The sequence below is a fragment of the Galeopterus variegatus genome, unplaced genomic scaffold, assembly GCF_000696425.1.
Source record: "Galeopterus variegatus unplaced genomic scaffold, G_variegatus-3.0.2 Scaffold2640, whole genome shotgun sequence".
NCBI lineage: Eukaryota > Metazoa > Chordata > Mammalia > Dermoptera > Cynocephalidae > Galeopterus > Galeopterus variegatus.
Genome location: NW_007728751.1, coordinates 1 through 17,544, shown reverse-complemented (window position 1 = coordinate 17,544; position 17,544 = coordinate 1). Strand labels below are relative to the sequence as shown.

The 17,544-nt window shown below is 37.9% G+C and overlaps 1 protein-coding gene across 1 annotated transcript in view; it reads left to right on the top strand.

Annotated features, from left to right (window-relative positions):
• LOC103598494 (FYVE, RhoGEF and PH domain-containing protein 4-like) overlaps positions 1-13,901 on the top strand; it is a gene marked incomplete at its 3' end in the record, with an annotated part of 45,235 nt that extends 31,334 nt beyond the window's left edge. Inside the window, exons 3-8 of the mRNA XM_008582490.1 lie at positions 3,641-3,730; positions 5,582-5,727; positions 6,368-6,524; positions 10,979-11,117; positions 13,364-13,422; positions 13,755-13,901. Coding sequence (XP_008580712.1) covers positions 3,641-3,730; positions 5,582-5,727; positions 6,368-6,524; positions 10,979-11,117; positions 13,364-13,422; positions 13,755-13,901 — 738 coding nt within the window. The remainder of the gene's footprint in view (positions 1-3,640; positions 3,731-5,581; positions 5,728-6,367; positions 6,525-10,978; positions 11,118-13,363; positions 13,423-13,754) is intronic.
• Between the last annotated feature and the right edge of the window lie 3,643 nt (positions 13,902-17,544).

Here is a 17,544-nt window from a genome sequence, read left to right as displayed (position 1 = left end):
TCTAAGTGAGTGATTAAGCTGTATGTCAGCAAGCTTACTTTTGCTTATCTTTGTGTTGGCTTTGGCAAGGTCAGGGACCTGAAGGGTAGAAGACCATCTGTGTGGAAGGAGCATAGCTTTTGCTAATAACTGCTGGCATTCCCCTTGGATTTAGTAAAATATTACCAGAATATCCACAATTTGCCAAGTTCAGCTAAAGTATGCTTTGTAGTCAGCAAAAGATTGTGTACGATTGTGGAAGACCTCAGAGGTGACTTCATTGTGTAGCAATAATAGACGGTATGACTTGTTGGTTAACATATTCTCTGACTTGTGAAAGATGTATTATTTTATCATGGCACAAGTTCTGGGTTGCTTTCTATAAAGAATTCTAGAATCAGAAAATATAAAAGAGTGAGAGTGAGTAAATTAGATAAATTACCACTGTTGGAATAAAACTAAGGGCTTGAAAAGAACAAACTACTGATATTAATAACAACATGGATGTATCTCAGATGCATTTTGCGAAGTGACAGAGCAAGACTCAAAAGGCACATACAGTGTGATTCCATTTACACAACATTCTGGAAAAGGACAGATAAAGGGCTACCAGGAGCTGGTGGTGGGATCCTGGGAGTGGAGAGGGGTTTGACTAACAAAGGGGCCCAGGAAAAATTTAGGCATGATAGGAACATTCTATATCTTGATTGTGGTAGTGATTACATGATCATATGCATCTGTCAAAATTCCTTTTACTGTTTGCAAGTTCTGCCTCAATAGCTCTGGCTTTAAAAAAACAAACTACGGGTTTAGAGTGTTGTGGGGAGTATTTCTTGTGAGTATAAAGGATAGCAAAGTTCTTTTTCTTCTGAAATGTTGATAGGTTTAAATATTCACTATGCATTTGTGTTCACTTATTACAGGTTCAACAGTCACATTTTTATTTCATTACATATTTAACTTTTATCTCTTTTCCCTCTGTAAGTTGTAATTGCTTAAAAATTATGTGGAAGTTTTTCAGTTTCATGGAAGATACTGCATATGTATCATAGTATTTAAGTTTTCTGTATTAATCAGGATGCTTGTGTCCACCAGTAACACTCAGCTTGGCATAAACAATAACGAAGTTTATTGTCTTCATCCCTGTGGTTATGGGATGGCTGCTCATAGCACTTAAGCCTACCTGTACCCTCATTCATGTGGAGCCCCAAAGAGAGAGCTCATTTCCTGTGGCTCTCTCTGGAGAGTAGGGAGCCTCCTACTGACAAAGTTCTCAGCATGTGTTTCCTCTTGTCTCATTGGCTTGAACCAGTCATTGTGTTCTCTGATTCTTAAACCATTCAAGTCCCCCCTTTATATGGGGAATGAGGTCAGTTTTCCCAAAGGAAATGGCTGCATAGTAGTGAGGTATTTGCATTAACCAAATCTGATGCTGTTAAGAAATGGGGCCACTGGAGGGAAAGGATGCTGGGCAGGCAACCAGCAGAGCCAGTACTTTACCCTGAATTTATTAAGTTCAATCAAAACCTTGACTAATCGTGGAATATGATGACTACATACTTCTTATTTCACTATTTCTGAAACCACAAATTATTTAACCACTACTATATTACTTCACTTAGACTTCACATAAAAATACCTCATTCCAGTTCTAAAGGGCAATACGTTAACTTTCCACTTTTAGCACGGATATTGCATGTAAAGCATAAAGTTGATCTCACGTGTGTTGAACACAATGTAGCATTCTTGGAACTTAATAGCATTTTACATACAGTTTAAAATGTTGCATTTATACACAAATTCAATGCTGGATTAAAATATACTCTGGCATACTTTGCTACAAGTGTTTTTCCTAAACCCTTATTATACTTTATAATCTCTTACAGTGAATGTGTATTTCAGCAAAGTACTAGGTAGAACTTTCTCAATGTAAAGATTTACATGTGAAATATAAACTGCATTCTAATTGGACCAAGCCCAAGGGCTTTAAATAGTTCAAGAAGGCTCCATGGACAAGGAATGGAAATTTAGCAGGCCATCCAAAGCAAAGTAAGTGTTAGAGACACCTAGAGAGAGACAGGAAGAACATATGCCAGGCAGGGAAGATGGGGAGAAGAAAGGTTTGGGGGTGGCCAGGGACATGCTTGGATAATGATCAAAGTGTTAGATTGGTGCGTTTGGAGGGAAGGGTGCCCATGAAGATACAACGGGAAAGAGTTTGAGCGGGTAGAGGTTTGAACTACCCCTAATGGTACATAGAGTCTGGATTTGATCCTGTCAGTGAGAGGAGGACTACTGAAGGCTTTTCTTTCTATGGGGAGTTTGGTTATATGTGCAAAGCAAAGTTTTAGAAAGATTCCACATTTAGCAATATGCAAGGTGAATCAGAGCCAAGAAATACTGGAATCAGATCATTTAGAAACTGTTGATTGGCCTGGGCTCAAGATAATTTGAGCAAAACAGGGTGGCAGTGATGAGAACTTAAAAGATAAATGCTGGGCCAGCCCCGTGGCTAACTCAGGAGAGTGTGGCGCTGGTAGCGCCGAGGCCGCGGGTTCGGATCCTATGTAGGGATGGCCGGTGCGCTCACTGGCTGGGCGTGGTGCAGACCACACTGTGCTGAGGGTTGCGATCCCCTTACCAGTCGGGAAAAAAAAAAAAAAAGATAAATGCTAAAGACATAATATCGTGCATAGGACTTGGCAGCTGTCTGGATTTCATGGGAGGGAACTAATTTTAAAGCAGTTCAATGTTCCAAAGCCAGGTAACTGGAAAGGGATGGTACTATTACTAGGATGGGAAAGTACGGGGTTGGTGGTAGGGTAGAGGTTTTCTGAAAGAGATAAGTTTGGTCTTATGCTGACAGCATGTGAAAGTAGTAATAAATATCCAACGGTAGTTATGTATGTGAGCCTGCTACTCATTTATTCAATTCATTTATTGTGCAATATTTATGAAATACCAATGTTTTTATTGAAGCATTATAGTAAACACAGGAGATAGAGCAGCTAACACACAGAAAAGTTGTATGCTAGCAAGGTCATACAAATATATTTATAGGGTAAATAAAGAGATATAGAGGAAATAATAAAGTGGGATTTAATTTAAAATAATATGGGAGGAAAGAGGTGGGTGGGGGGGATAGATGCAACAAGATTAACAGTGAATTGATAGTTGTTTGTTGAATCTCCATGGTGGACACTTGGGGGTTCATCTCACTATTTTCTCTACTCCTATATGTGATTGAAATTTTTCGTAATGAAATATTTTCTTAAAAGGAAAAAAGTTATGTGCATAGAGCTAATAATTAGGCAAGACGTCTGACAGAGTGATGAAATCATTTCCAAAGAGTAGCCTGAGAGAGGCAGGGAAAATGTGGAAAGTAAGAGGATAGTGCTGGGGACTGAAAAGATGTTTCTAGGAAAATGCGGATGACATTGTTAACTGCTGCGGAGGTCAACGAGGCAGCTGTAGTTTGCATCTAGCAGACTGCTCGTTTCTAATTTTGTTCATTTCCAGTTGGATGTTCCTTGAAAGGGATTGGGTTCCTGAGAAGCTTGAGAAATGGGTTTTGATAAAACCGTTTGATGAAGTGTTTATTACTTGAGAAATATTGTCCAATATTTCTTTCCTAATGTGTGATTTTCTGTTCTGTTTTTAGGAGACTAATGAGCAAAAACTTCACAAAATAGCCAACGAACTTTTGCTTACAGAAAGAGCTTATGTCAACCGACTTGACCTCTTAGATCAGGTAATATTTTCACTTTCAGAATTATTTTATGTTTTGCATTGTCCGTCATTTTAACCTAGTTATTAAAGTGTTTTAGAAACTCCAAAGGGCCTGACTGTTTTTGGCTAGTGAAAGCCACTTGCTGAAGGAAATCTCTGTCACTTTCAGCTTCATTAGTGAATTCACTAGGTATAAACATTTTGTAATTTGTAAAGAGTAGAGGTTTCTTTCTGTACGAGTCACAAAATACCTTTATCAGTATCGTGTAACCTTAAACACTAGTCTGCTTCTCAATTATTTATTGTGATCCTGGGGGCCATGTTACTATTATAATCTAAATACCTGACATAAAGTTGCCCAGTTAATATTTGTTGACTATGTAAATCTACTTTATCACATTTCGTACTTTCATAATGGTAGAGTCTTGTATCATTTCAAGTATACATTCGGAAAGGTTAGAATGCACCATAAAAATAACTGTTGAAAACTAAGGTGTCTTAATTCTGTTTCAGCAATAAAGAACAGGACAATTGGTAGATTGTCTGTTAATACAGACTCCTCTTGTCAAAAGAGAAAGCTGTCATATTTGAGCATTAGTTGTAAGAATTATCCCACTTCTACCACTGAAAAACTGGGAATTTCATGGAAACAGACAGTCCTAGGCACACCTACTTATCATTGGTTCCAAGAGTGAACTGCATACCTTGTAGGGTGAGCCTTGAGGAGCCAGTTTAAGGCTTGTGTTCTTTGTAATAATGATTTAGTGGCTCAAATACTCATTTTTCAAAGAAATTCATCATATGCCAAATCAATTCATGTGGAGTTTATATCATTGAAACAACTTATCTTCCTCATGGGAATAATATACCTGAAAATTTTAGGTATTCCTATAGTGGAGATGTCTTTTCCTCTTATCAAATTGTATGTTTGTCTTTTTTAAGGAAAATTAACTTGTCAGCTACTGTTGCTGACCTTTTAGAATTTTAAAGCCTTAATTACTACAGTATCCTATCTACTGGAGTCTCTAAGGATATAATTTTGTGTTCTCTTTACCTCCCAAGAAAATGCAGTGGAGGTGAATTTAGAGAATTAACAACCATCTGGACATTTTGAAGGAACAGACCTCCTTCTGCCCACATTTAACAAAATGGCAATTAAGAGGTATAGTAGCCCTAGAGGAGTATAGCAAAGACTGCAAATTGTTTTTTAATTGTCTTCAAGATACCTGTCCTTGTCTATGGGAGAAGATTTTCTGCACATATCAGTGTTTCAAGTTATCGTTCATTATTACTAAAGAGCAAGTAAACATCTGAGAACTAAACTATTTTGTTCACTCATTTGGATAGTTATTAAGCACATATTCTATTGTGAGAACTAAATCAGAATGTCCCCCCTTCACAAGGGAAGCTATTTTAATAGGAGAAGTGAGATTTATGTCAACAAACTACAATAAAGGCAATATGTAATAAGTGCCACAGAAGTTATTCAAAACGTAAAGAGAATTGAAAAGTACCACAGTTATTTTGTGTATATATATTGTTTTCACACTTCTTAACTCTAGCTGTGGGTAGGAAGGGTAAATCCTATTAACCACAACTGGAAATTCTCTGGCACAGAAAAGGTAAAATATTTGCCTTAATGTCCCACAGATAGGGACATAGCTTAGGTTACAATCAAAGTGTTCTAATATGTGTTTCTTCTAGATTAAAGTATATAGTCACTCCTACATTTCAAATGACGATTGATTTCTTGAACCATGAACTTTTCCATTTATTCAACAAAAAGTAACTAAGAGCTCACTATGTGCCTAGCACAATGCTAGGTGGTTAACCAATACATTTCAAGTAATGTTTGCTTTATTCTCTTACTCAGGTATTTTATTGCAAACTTCTAGAAGAAGCAAACCGAGGTTCTTTTCCAGCAGAGACAGTGAATAAAATCTTTTCTAATATTTCATCCATAAATGCCTTCCACAGTAAATTCCTATTGCCAGAGCTGGAGAAACGAATGCAAGAATGGTAAGAGGCGCACATAGCAAATGATACGTCTAAGGCAGTCATACAAGATGCTGTGCTTTTCAGCTTTTAAGTTGAAATAGAAATCGCATACACAACTATAGCTAGACATTTGTGCTAAATTTCTTGTATTAAAGACCGCTGATAGAAGTTGTGGTACGTTTTCACCTTTAGCTGACCAGAATTTCATCTCTGCTTTTCAAACTATTTTTGACTAGTAGAGACAAGGTATCAGGGGTCGTAATCTGGAGCTTCAAGAATTCGATAGCCTCTGCCTCTCTCTTTACTGCGCCATTCCTAAGCTCCCTTTAAAAAGGTGCTTCTTCATTCTCTAGCAGTCTCACAGCAAAGTAGATCTGCTAAAGCACAGGGTGTTTGTAGAAAGTGATTACTTCATCTGGAATCCTGTTAATTCACTCATTCTGTAAGAAATCTTTTTTTTTTTTTTCTTTTTTTTGTCCTTTTGAGACCGGCCGCACCGCACTCAGCCAGTGAGTGCTGTGAGCGCACCGGTCATCCCTATATAGGATCCGAACCTGTGGCGGGAGTGCTGCTGCGCTCCCAGTGCCACACTCTCCCGAGTGCGCCACAGGCTCGGCCCTCTGTAAGAAATCTTAATGACCTGTTTCTATATTTGATACAGGGAAACTACCCCCAGGATCGGAGACATCCTTCAGAAATTGGCGCCATTCCTTAAGATGTATGGAGAATATGTAAAAGGATTTGATAATGCAATGGAATTGGTTAAAAACATGACAGAACGAATTCCCCAGTTCAAATCAGTGGTCGAAGAAATTCAGGTAATAGGACTGTTTTGTTGAAGGCTATGAATTAATTTTTTCATACAAATCCTGTGATCTTCTAGATCCAAAACTGAGATCTAGAGATTTGCCTGAAATACCCAGCCAAAATTCATTCTACTCTGAATTACACAGAGATCATCTCTGCACAGTTTAAATACTTACGAAACACATGCTACATACTAAGCAGTAAATTCCCCTTTTGGTTTTGAGACCAGCAGAGGCTGGCTGTATTAGGGTCTACATGAATTTACAAAGTGAGTTAGTTCCCCTTCAGGTCTGAGCCTCTCCTGCATTCTTTCAGAGGTTGAAGTGTTGGGAAGATTATAAATGGATATAAAGAATGACTACGATAAACCCTGAGATTTTAGAAATACCATTTTCCTTTTTCTTTGTCTCTTTATATCAGTATCCTGATTTTCTCCTGTTTCACCAAACCTGGATAATACATTTTAATAATATAGTAATTTCAATTTGATTCTCTAGTCAAAATTGTTAATAATTTATTCTTTGCAGTTTAAATATTAAATTTTTTGGCTCACCCTAAGATTCTTGGGCTGAGGATTCTGTTGCCTGTTCACTGCCTTCTTTTGTGTTATATAAATATTTTTTATTTTACCATTTTAATTCCTCTAAGTTTTAAACTATTTTTGAGTTATTTTCCTAGTGGTTGCTCTTGGGATTACAATATGCATCTTAACTTATCATAGTCTACTTCAGAATATACTAACCTTAATTCTAGTAAAATATAGACACTTTGCTCCGATACAGATCTATTCCCTCCTCCATGCTCTGTGCTTTTAGTGTCATGTGTACATTACATTTTTATATATTTTAAATTCAACAATACCGTGTGTGTGACTTCCTTTACACAAATGTTGGTATTCTTGATGTTATCCCACAAGTTTCTGAAACTCTTCATTTTTATTCAGTCTTCTCTCTGACCTTCAGATTGTATAATTTCTATTAACCTTTCTTCAAATTTCCTGATTCTTTGTCATCTCAAATCTGTTGTTGATGGGCTGGCTAGTTAGGTCAGTTGGTTAGAGCATGGTGCTGAAAAAACAAGATCCAGGGTTCAGTCCCTGTACATGCCAGCTGCAAAAAAAAAAAAAAAAACAAGCTGTTGAGCCCATGTAGTGAATTTTAATTTTAGTTGTTATACTTTTCAACTCCAGAATTTCCTTTCTTTTTTATTGTGTCTATCTCCTCCTTAAAAATTGCTACTTGTGTATTCATTGTTGTCATATTTTTCTTGAATTCATCGAACATTACTTCATTTTTTGGAAAACATTTATAATAGCAATTAAAACCTTTGTCATCCATATCCAACATCTTGGGACACTCAGAGACAATTTCTATTGACTGACTTTTTTTCATTATAGGTCATACTTTACTATGTCTTTGAATATCTCATAATTTTTGCTGAATATTGGACCTTTTAGATAACCTATTGTAGCAACTCTGGTTTCTAATTTGCCCCACTGAAAGTGGTTGTGATTACTTTTGTGTGTTTCTTTGTTTAGTAACTTCCTTAGACTAAATCTGTAAAATCTCTCTCTGATGTGTAGTTGCTGATACCTCCACTCAGTTTTTTGTTGAATATTCTTGTGCTTTCTAGTGGTTGTGCATATATGTCTGTGTAGGTTAGGGGTAATTATTATTGCATGAGGTGTTCACCTACCTAGAGCCAGCTTCTGTCCTCTGCTGATGGACTGGCCTGTGGGTACAAAAACACATCTAAAGACCACACCATTTTCAAGTCCACTGGGCCCTTTGACATCTTCTATCCACATGTACGCAGCCTTAGGGCAGCCAGGAGGGTGTGCTGGCTTGGGCGCTGTCTGTGCTGGTCATTCATACAGCCCTAGCTAAGAAAATGACTATCCCAACACCCAACCACAACTTCAGGCAGTTAGAGCTATTGGCTCTCTCTACTCATCCACCTTAGAGATCTTCACTTCTAATAATGTTGTTGCTGGGTGTATGCATCGTCCTTTATTCAAAATTGAGTGAGCCCTTCTCAGCCTCAGCAAAGAAGCTGCCAGTCCTTACAGCCTGTGCTTCGCTGGCAGAACCATCATATGGACTGAGCTGGGGGAGCGATAGAAGCAGCCCCAGGCTAGAACGACAGATGTCGTGTTCTTACTCAAACTTCAACAGTTCTTAAAGCATAAACACTTTCAGACTGCTATATACCTTCGATCACTTTTTTAAATGCTGAAATGGTTGTTTTGTCAGTTTTATCCAGCTTTATAGTTGCTTTTAATAGGGAGAATTTATCAGTCTCCTTACTGAGCCATCGGTAGGTGTCCTGCATCTTCCCCTCTGCTCCTTTTTTCAACATCCCTTTTCTTTCATGATTAAGCCCTATTATGCCTTTCTCAACACTGCCTCCTCCTTTGATTCTTTCTCAAGCCCTTTTTGCTAATACTGAAAGGTGGGCAGAACACAAGCCTTGCCCTCTGCAATCTTCTTTCTCTTTACACCCTCAGTGATATCATATTTCTACGTCATGCCAGACAGATGCCTCTGTGGTTGGTTTTTCTGATCTAGTCCTCTACCCCAAGACTCCAGTAACAAATGGCTGAGTGCTGTTTACACACTTATGTATGAGCATCTTGTTGTCAAAACAAGTCAGCATGTTCTGTTCCTGTCTTTAGCTCATAAGCATTTTTTCCATCTGACTTTTTGTACATTGTACAGGGTAGATAATTCTGATATGTGATTGGATTTATTAGATGACTGCATTATTCTCTCTTTACCAGAGCTTGGCAACTTGGCTTTATCTTTGATTTGTCACGTCTCCTCATTCTCAGTATGTAGTCATTTGCCTGTGAGATAATGTATTCAAGATGCTTACCATAGTGCTTGTTGCACAGTCTTGCATGTCGTATCAAATTCTGCAATGTGTGTCTTCTCCATGTTATAAGGAAGTTACATGGGCTGTGAGAAGAGTGGTAGATTGACAGTCAACTAACCTGTGTTTTAGAATCCTCATCTGCCACTTTCGGTCGCTTGACCTTAGAACACTCTCCTAATTTCTCTGAGCCACAGTTTCTTCCTGGATATATTTTCCTGTATATATATAATTGGTTTGTCAGGAAAAATCAAATGAGATCATTAAACCTGTACAATTAACATCTTATACTTTGCTAAGGGAAGCTGTTATTCCCTCAGCTTCTGTGACAATTTCAGGCCTTATTACTTTTTTCCTGGTCTACAACACTTGTTTCTCCACATCCCCCTGCAGCCACTCTGCATTAGGTTAATCTTAATAGAGCTCAAATCTAATAACATCACTTCCTTGCACAAAAAGCTGAATTCGATGAAGCAAATCTGAACTTGACTTTGCTCTGAAGGTCCTTGGTGTTATTATCTCGTATTACCTTTTCTTCCTCACCCTATTTCCCTGTGTTTAGCTTCGTTACCACAAAATCCCAAGTGTTTCCTTTTGGTGAACTTGTTTCATGCCTCACTGCCTTGGGCCTATGCTCCCAGGTCCTTCTCCCTGCACTCACACCCTAGTCGTCTTCTCTTCCCTTCCTACCAAAGCCTGCACTTAGCAGAGGTTGTGTTAAATGCTCCTTTAGTTACTTGTTTGCTCTGAATGCAAAAACTACGTGTTAATACAACTTTTATACCCTGTAGTGCCTTGATCATGGTACGAGTTCAGTAAATATTTTAATGGGATTTCTGCTTTGTTTAATATGAACAGGAATACATCTTATTTTTCCCTTTCTTATGTTAACAGCTTATTGAAAGCGAGTAATACAGCCTTAATTTTGCCCTGAGAAATAGAGATCTGTTTATAGAGTTTGGTTTCTAATGAAAAAGAATGCTGTGACCTAATGAAAAATTAAAATTTTCTGATCAATAACAAGATGGCAGAACTTGTCATTCTTCCTTGTGGAGTCTTTTTAAAGTTCAAAGGAAATGACATTTATGATAACCTTATTAAGAAATAATTTCTGCTGAGTCCAAAGTCATTTAATACAGTTGTGCTTAGTGAACCTCATTAAACACGTGCATCTTTTGAATATCTCTGTAGAATGATTTAATAATATGACTTCACAAACCCTTGTAGTGACTAATGATGTGGTTGTCAGCAATCTGGAATTTTCTTGCTTAAAATTCTTCTTGATTTTTTTTTTCTTTCTGTTCTTACACTAGATTAGTGGTCCTCAAACTTTAAAATTATAAGAATATGGGGTATTTTTAAATGAATATTCTCAATCTTTTTCCCCAAAAGTTGTGATTTCTTAGATTGGGGTGGGGTTCAGAAATCTGCATTTTTAAAAGCACCTCAGATATATCTAATGCAGGTGATGCATAGCCATACTTTATAGGAAAATACCATGCTTGACGAAAGTTCTGTATTACAGTGGGTTTTTAGACTGGTCAAACTAATTTTTATTTATTTATTTATTTTAAAAAAACCTTTCTCATTACAGAAACAAAAGATCTGTGGGAGCTTAACTTTGCAGCATCACATGCTGGAACCTGTTCAGCGGATACCCCGGTATGAGATGCTCCTTAAAGACTACCTAAGGAAACTGCCATCTGATTCCCTGGACTGGAATGATGCTAAGAGTAAATGCTTTTTTTTTTCTTTTCCCCATTATTGGATAATCAAGTGGCCAAAGCAGCCCTATGGTTCCAAAGTGAGATGTGTCTCATATCTACTTTAGTCAAATATTGCTATCAGAAAATAATCTCACTGGAAATCGTTATCAATGCCTTAATTAGGCAAGTCACTTTTGAGCCATGATCATAAGTTTAGAGCAATGCAAATCACATTTCTGATGCTAGTTTCATGTTAATCACTAACCGAAATATAAAACTGTAATCTTGGAGACATTTGTAACAGCACCATACAATTACTTTCTCAGAGGAAGAACACAACCATTCAGAATTATAAGTGCCACTGTTTAATTAGGTTGTTCCATATCAAGAAAGCTAAGATGACATTTATTAGTAAAAATAACCTAAGCAAGTTGGCTTCACCTACCATAATGCATAAAAGGAAATGGTGCATTTTACTTTCCAATAACATTTCCTCAAGAAAACTTCATTCCAGTTCTGTTAGTTGTCTTTTGATTTTTTATTAGATTATAATGAAAGGCTTTTTCAAGGCTTACAGTTTCTATAATACTTTAGCTTTCTCATGCACTTTTAAAAATCAGTTAACTATAAAAGGATAAATGTAAATTTAAGAAATAGAAATGGCTTGATATTCAACAAGTACTAACAGTACTAGTGCACAGTCTTAAAACAATGCTACTTTTATAACTTATTGTCTCCTATTATAAGTGAAACTTGGTGACAGATGAGGAACACTAAACATCATCTTTGGTCTTACCGCCTGAGTCTTTTCTTGAACACATGCTGTCTGTGACATGTTTCACCCACCATCCAGGTGACTTGGTGACTACAGAAACTTCCCTTCTCCCCTCTTTTCTTCTACAATTTAGAATGAACCTGATTTGCCATCTTCCCCCAACCCACCACCTCCCAGGAACTCTGCCCCATCCCCACTCTCCACCCATCTGAATGTTTTTTGTTTGTTTTGTTTTGATTTTAGTGGCAGAATTACTGGTGGAATTAGAGGTAGAATTACTGCTTCTCTTCCTTGAGCTGTTCTCTTGAGCAGTAGTCCCAGCCCATCTTATTTTGTCTCCCTCTATCCTGGATCCAGTATTAAATAGACAGAATTGCCCACATCAGGATAGTTCTCTAAAATATAAATAAAAATTCAGTTTCTTCTATACTCAAAGACTTGACTTCCCCTAAGATGCTTATGTCAGAATGAGAAAGGTGGTGACATAGTAGAGCATTTTGTAACTCTTCTTGGTTTCTCACTGCTACTTACACTAGAATTCCAAGGAAATCACAGAGGGCTTTTAGAGATCTCAAAGTAGAGGGGAAAGCGACAAAAGTGCATTCTTTTCAGCAGTGCAAAGAAGACAGAAAATGTAGATCAGAAGTGATGGCGTTGACGTAACAGAATTAAGCAGGCCGGTATTCACAAGATAGAAAAGAAAGGAAGAAAACAGGACATGATTTAGGATCGATAGGTATTGCCTGGGGCTGATCCTGCGGGAGGCCTTGGCTTCCACAGCTCTTCACCAGCAAGCTCTGGAGCTCCTGAGATGTCCATACCAAAGAGGTCCCATTCCCATCTCTCACTACCGCCTGCCCCAGCAACCAAACCCTCCAGTACTGGCACAGAAGATTCCCTTTCACCTGACCCAGGTTAGAACTGAGAGTGCATTTTCTCAAAATTGGTTATGCTTAGTGGTTCATTTACTCATCAGTTTACTAGTGCTGAAATAGAGAGCTTTGACTCAGAAGACCTAGGTTCAAATTTGACACTATGATATAATAGCCATGTGACCTTAGCCAAGTCACATCATTTCCTCATTTCTTTCATTTGCCAAATGGAGCTAACATACTTACCATTCAAGGCTGTGCAAGAATTCATTGATATATATTCACACACACACACACACACACACACAAGCACCTGGCAAAGTACCTTGTATCAAGTCAGTGTATACTGTAAGGGCTTGTTAATTTTGCAGGCCCCTTATGGATTAAATATATCTGTGAGCTAATCATTGTATATGACTCTTTATAAAGAAATATCCTTCACATTCTAAGTAATCTGCTTACAGGTGAACGTTTGAAAGTATCCAGTTTTACATGGAAATTGCCAGTACTTTTATGGTGTCTTTGGTCTCAGATTTCTTCTTATTTTAGTGTATAAGTTATTCAGCTATCTAGTAGTACAGGAAGGACAAGGCATATATATTTACTTTTCTTTTTTTCTCATTTAGAATCACTTGAAATTATATCTACAGCAGCAAGCCATTCTAATAGTGCAATAAGAAAAATGGTAAGTGGTTTTCAGAGGAGACAGGAACCTTCTGGTTAGACAATTGTCAATAATATAGCCTAATACTATCTGTAGGTTTGAACCAAATTGAATTGATATAGGTGAACAAAAATGAATGTTTATAGAATGTTTAACATTATTTGGAATAATCTCTCCCCTCTTCACTTAGGTTTCACCTTGCTGATAACTGATGCATTTTGTTCCAAATTGTATGCTTAGTCCCAATCCCTTCTGAATTATTTAGATGTTAGTTGAGATCATAGTATTATTAAAGCCACTAAGTTGAAACCTCCTTGTATTTGATCTTGCTGTGTTTTGTTTTAATTTCCTAGGAGAACCTAAAGAAACTCCTAGAGATTTATGAAATGTTGGGAGAAGAAGAAGACATTGTAAATCCCTCAAACGAATTAATAAAAGAAGGACAGATCCTCAAACTAGCCGCTCGGAACACATCAGCACAAGAACGCTACCTTTTCTTAGTGAGTATTATAGTGTCAGCAAGTCACATAAGAGTAATTCATAAAAATTGCTGTATACGTCTTGGAAAAGTAGGATGCTTCTTGCTCACAAAGCTATTACATCTAACCTGGTTTAGTCAACACTGTCAGGATCCCATATAAAGAATGTTTTGAGTAACAGAAACTTAAATTTTTTTATATATTTAATGGGTGTGATTTGCTTCAGTAGCACATACTGAAGACAGTTTAACTTTTCCATGATTATAGCCATCATTGTATATGTGGGATATGATATGTTTTCTAAAATCCACCTTGTGCTTGTTTCAGATGTTCTCTTTCCTCTCATTCTTACAGGCTACTAGGTACCATTTCCTGAGTATTTTGTAGGTTTACTATTTCCTGACAACAGTTCTACTAATCCTCTGTAATCACTATTTTTAATCTTTAAAAAAAATATGTAGGTAAGGTTGTAAGACTTGCATTTAAAATATCTATGGGAAAAATCCCTCCGTTTGCTGCATAGTTCCTTTTTACTGCAGTCTGTCCTTGTTCCTTCCTTCACTTCCTGGAAATGACAATTGGTTTGGCACTTATCTCAAATGTCAGAGCTCTTCCTGGGGCATCCAGGATGCTATTTTTTTAGTTTCTGTCCACATGATGTTTATCCTTTGTTACCCTAATGAATTTTAATATCTAATAAGATGATATTAAGAATCATAATAATAACTAGCATTGACAAAGAGTAAGCTAACCCTGAATAATAGCTCATATTTAGCTCTTGTTATGATTGTTTTTAAAGGCAAAGAAACAGACACACTGGCGAAGAGGCTGCCTAGTGACTGGCACATGATACATTGTCAGGATATTATTCTGACTTTTCTGCTGCAAGGCAGTCATCTCACCAGCCACAACATGAGTTGTCATTGGGAGCTTGGAGGATTCTGTCATCTGTTTCCAGCTTCCCTTGAAAGGAAACCTTATAGAAATTAATTGTCATGCAGAGGGGAATTCAGTATTTCACTATTTAAAAAGAACATTTGGTTACCACATGACCCAGAATTTCTACTACAAGTTTGTATTATTCAGAAAAGTTGAAAACATATGTCCACACAAAAATACATACAGCAATGTCCGTAGTAGCATTATTCATAATAACCAAAAAGAAGAAATAACCTAAATGTCCATCAATTGATGAATGGGTAAACAAAATTTGATGTATCTGTGCAATGGGATTTTATATCAATAAAAAGGAATAAAATACTGATACATGCTACGTGGTTGAACCTTGAAAACATAGTATCAAGTGAAAGAAACCAGTCACAAAAGCCCACATATACTGTATGATTCCATTTATTTGAAATGTCCAGAATAGGCAAATTTACAGAGACAGGATGTAATTAGTGGTTGGCTAGGGCTGGTGGGGAGGGAGAAATGGGTACAAGGTTTCCTTTTAGAGTCATGAAATATTCTGGAATTAAGTGGTGATGGTTGCACAATTTGCAACTATACTAAAAACCATGAATAGTACATTTCTAAAGGGTAAATTTTATGGTATGTTAATTTTATCTCAGTCATTTATGAAAATGTATACATGTTGTCCAAATTAACTTTTAAATCCTCATGTCAGCTAAACAGAAGTACTTCACCTCTCACAGAGGGCTAAATAGACAACGAGGACATGTTACGTCATGTCAGGGTTGACAGTTGTGTTCAGAGGTGTACTATAAAATACAGGTTTTATTATTCAGGTATGGCGAGGCCAACAGATAAGGAGACAGTTGCCATTGAAAAGACAGATTTCAAGAGGAGGGTGCATGTCATGCCAAGGGCGTGGAGGGCAGTCAAGGGGCAGAGGGAAGGAGCAGAAAGCATGGGCAAGAGCCTGTACTGTGGTTTCCACAGGAAGAAATGGGCAAGACAGAGTAACAGGCTTAGGATTGGCTTGTTTGAATAATTTCAGTGAGCTGCAGGCCTAGAGGCCATCGTCTGGTGCCTGGTCCTGGTCCTGGGGTAATGAGGACAAAGGAATAGTGGCACAGAGAGGAAGAGCCCCATGAAGGAGATGGCTGGGGTTTTGGGCTCTGGACCCATGTGAAAGGTGTGCTGCCAAGTGGGTCACTTACTCTTTCTAGGGGTTGGGTGGCCCTGGGAGAGGCAGTCCCTTCAGTATCATCAAGACCTTAAGATGTCCAAGCATCACAAATGCAGAATAAAGACATGCTCTGGACCCATGTGAAAGGTGTGCTGCCAAGTGGGTCACTTACTCTTTCTAGGGGTTGGGTGACCCTGGGAGAGGCAGTCCCTTCAGTGTCATCAAGACCTTAAGATGTCCAAGCATCACAAATGCAGAATAAAGACATGTTTAACACACTATTCTGGACAAAGTCCCTGGGAGTTAATGTCTTCCCTCTGTTTTTACCTTTTAGGTGCTCGGGTTAATTTTTCTTTCTTTTCTTCCTCATTAGTGTCACAGTCTCCGTAGTTAAACTTTTAGCTCTGTGTCTAACCAATAGCCTAGGTTTAATTCTCACATTTGAAAATTATTCTGAAAATAGTTTTAGGTTGAACATCTTGATGCTGAGCCAAATGAAGCAGCTCATTTGGAGGACAGATGGCAGAGAGCCTTGGGGGTAGTGACGTTGAGGAATGCACCCATCTCGTTCCCGCAACTATAAGCTGTCAAATGTACCATCCCAGTGCCTCCCAGGGAGTGGAGCCATGTGGCAGGAACTTTAGGAATGCCACATTCCTCTTTTGGAGACCATCTTAGCAACATTTCCAGTGTGGTGCTCATTCTTTTAATCCACCTCTCTAATAATGCATTTGTCACGTCTTCTCTTGCCCAGTGTACTTTCATTCCCATGGAGCATCTCGTTCTTTTATATATAGAAACTCCAGAAGTACCATTTTTATTGTCTTCTCTCTCTAGAAAGAAAACAAGGGCTAGTTTTCTAAAGCCAAATAATATAGTCACGCGCTGTGTAACACGTTTTTGGTCAGTGAGAGACTGCATGTAGGACGGTTATTGGAGCAATGGTCTATGTGGAGCCTAGGTGTGCAGTAGGCTGTACCATCTAGGTTTGTGTTAAGTACACTCTGTGATGTTCCCCCAAGGATGAAGTCTCCTAACAACGCATTTCTCAGAACGTATCCCCATCGTTAAGCAACACATGACTATGTTTATAATCTGATTTTGGCTTTCAAATGATCTTCATGTGTTTGCATATTTACTTGCCTTCACACTGTACTTTTTTACTTTTTAATATTAATGTAGTGTATTGGCTTAGTCTGTTTCATGCTGCTATCACAGAATACCTGAGACTTGGGTAATTTATAAAGAACAGAGATTTATTTCTTGTTCTGGAGGCTAGAAAGTCCGAGATCAAGGGTCCGCCTTCTGGTGAGGGCCTTCTTTCTTCGTCACAATGGAGTAGAAGGCATCAAATGGCGAGAGAGCAAGAGATTGAACTCGCAGCCTCAAGCTCTATTATAATCATGTATTAATCCATTCATGAGGGTGAATCCCTCATGACCTAACCATCTCCCCTCAGGCCCCACCTCCCAACACTGTTGCACTGGGGATTAATTTTCCAACATATGCTTTTTGGGGGCCACATTCAAACCATAGCAGGTATTCTTTTTTTTTTTTTTTTTTTTTTTAACA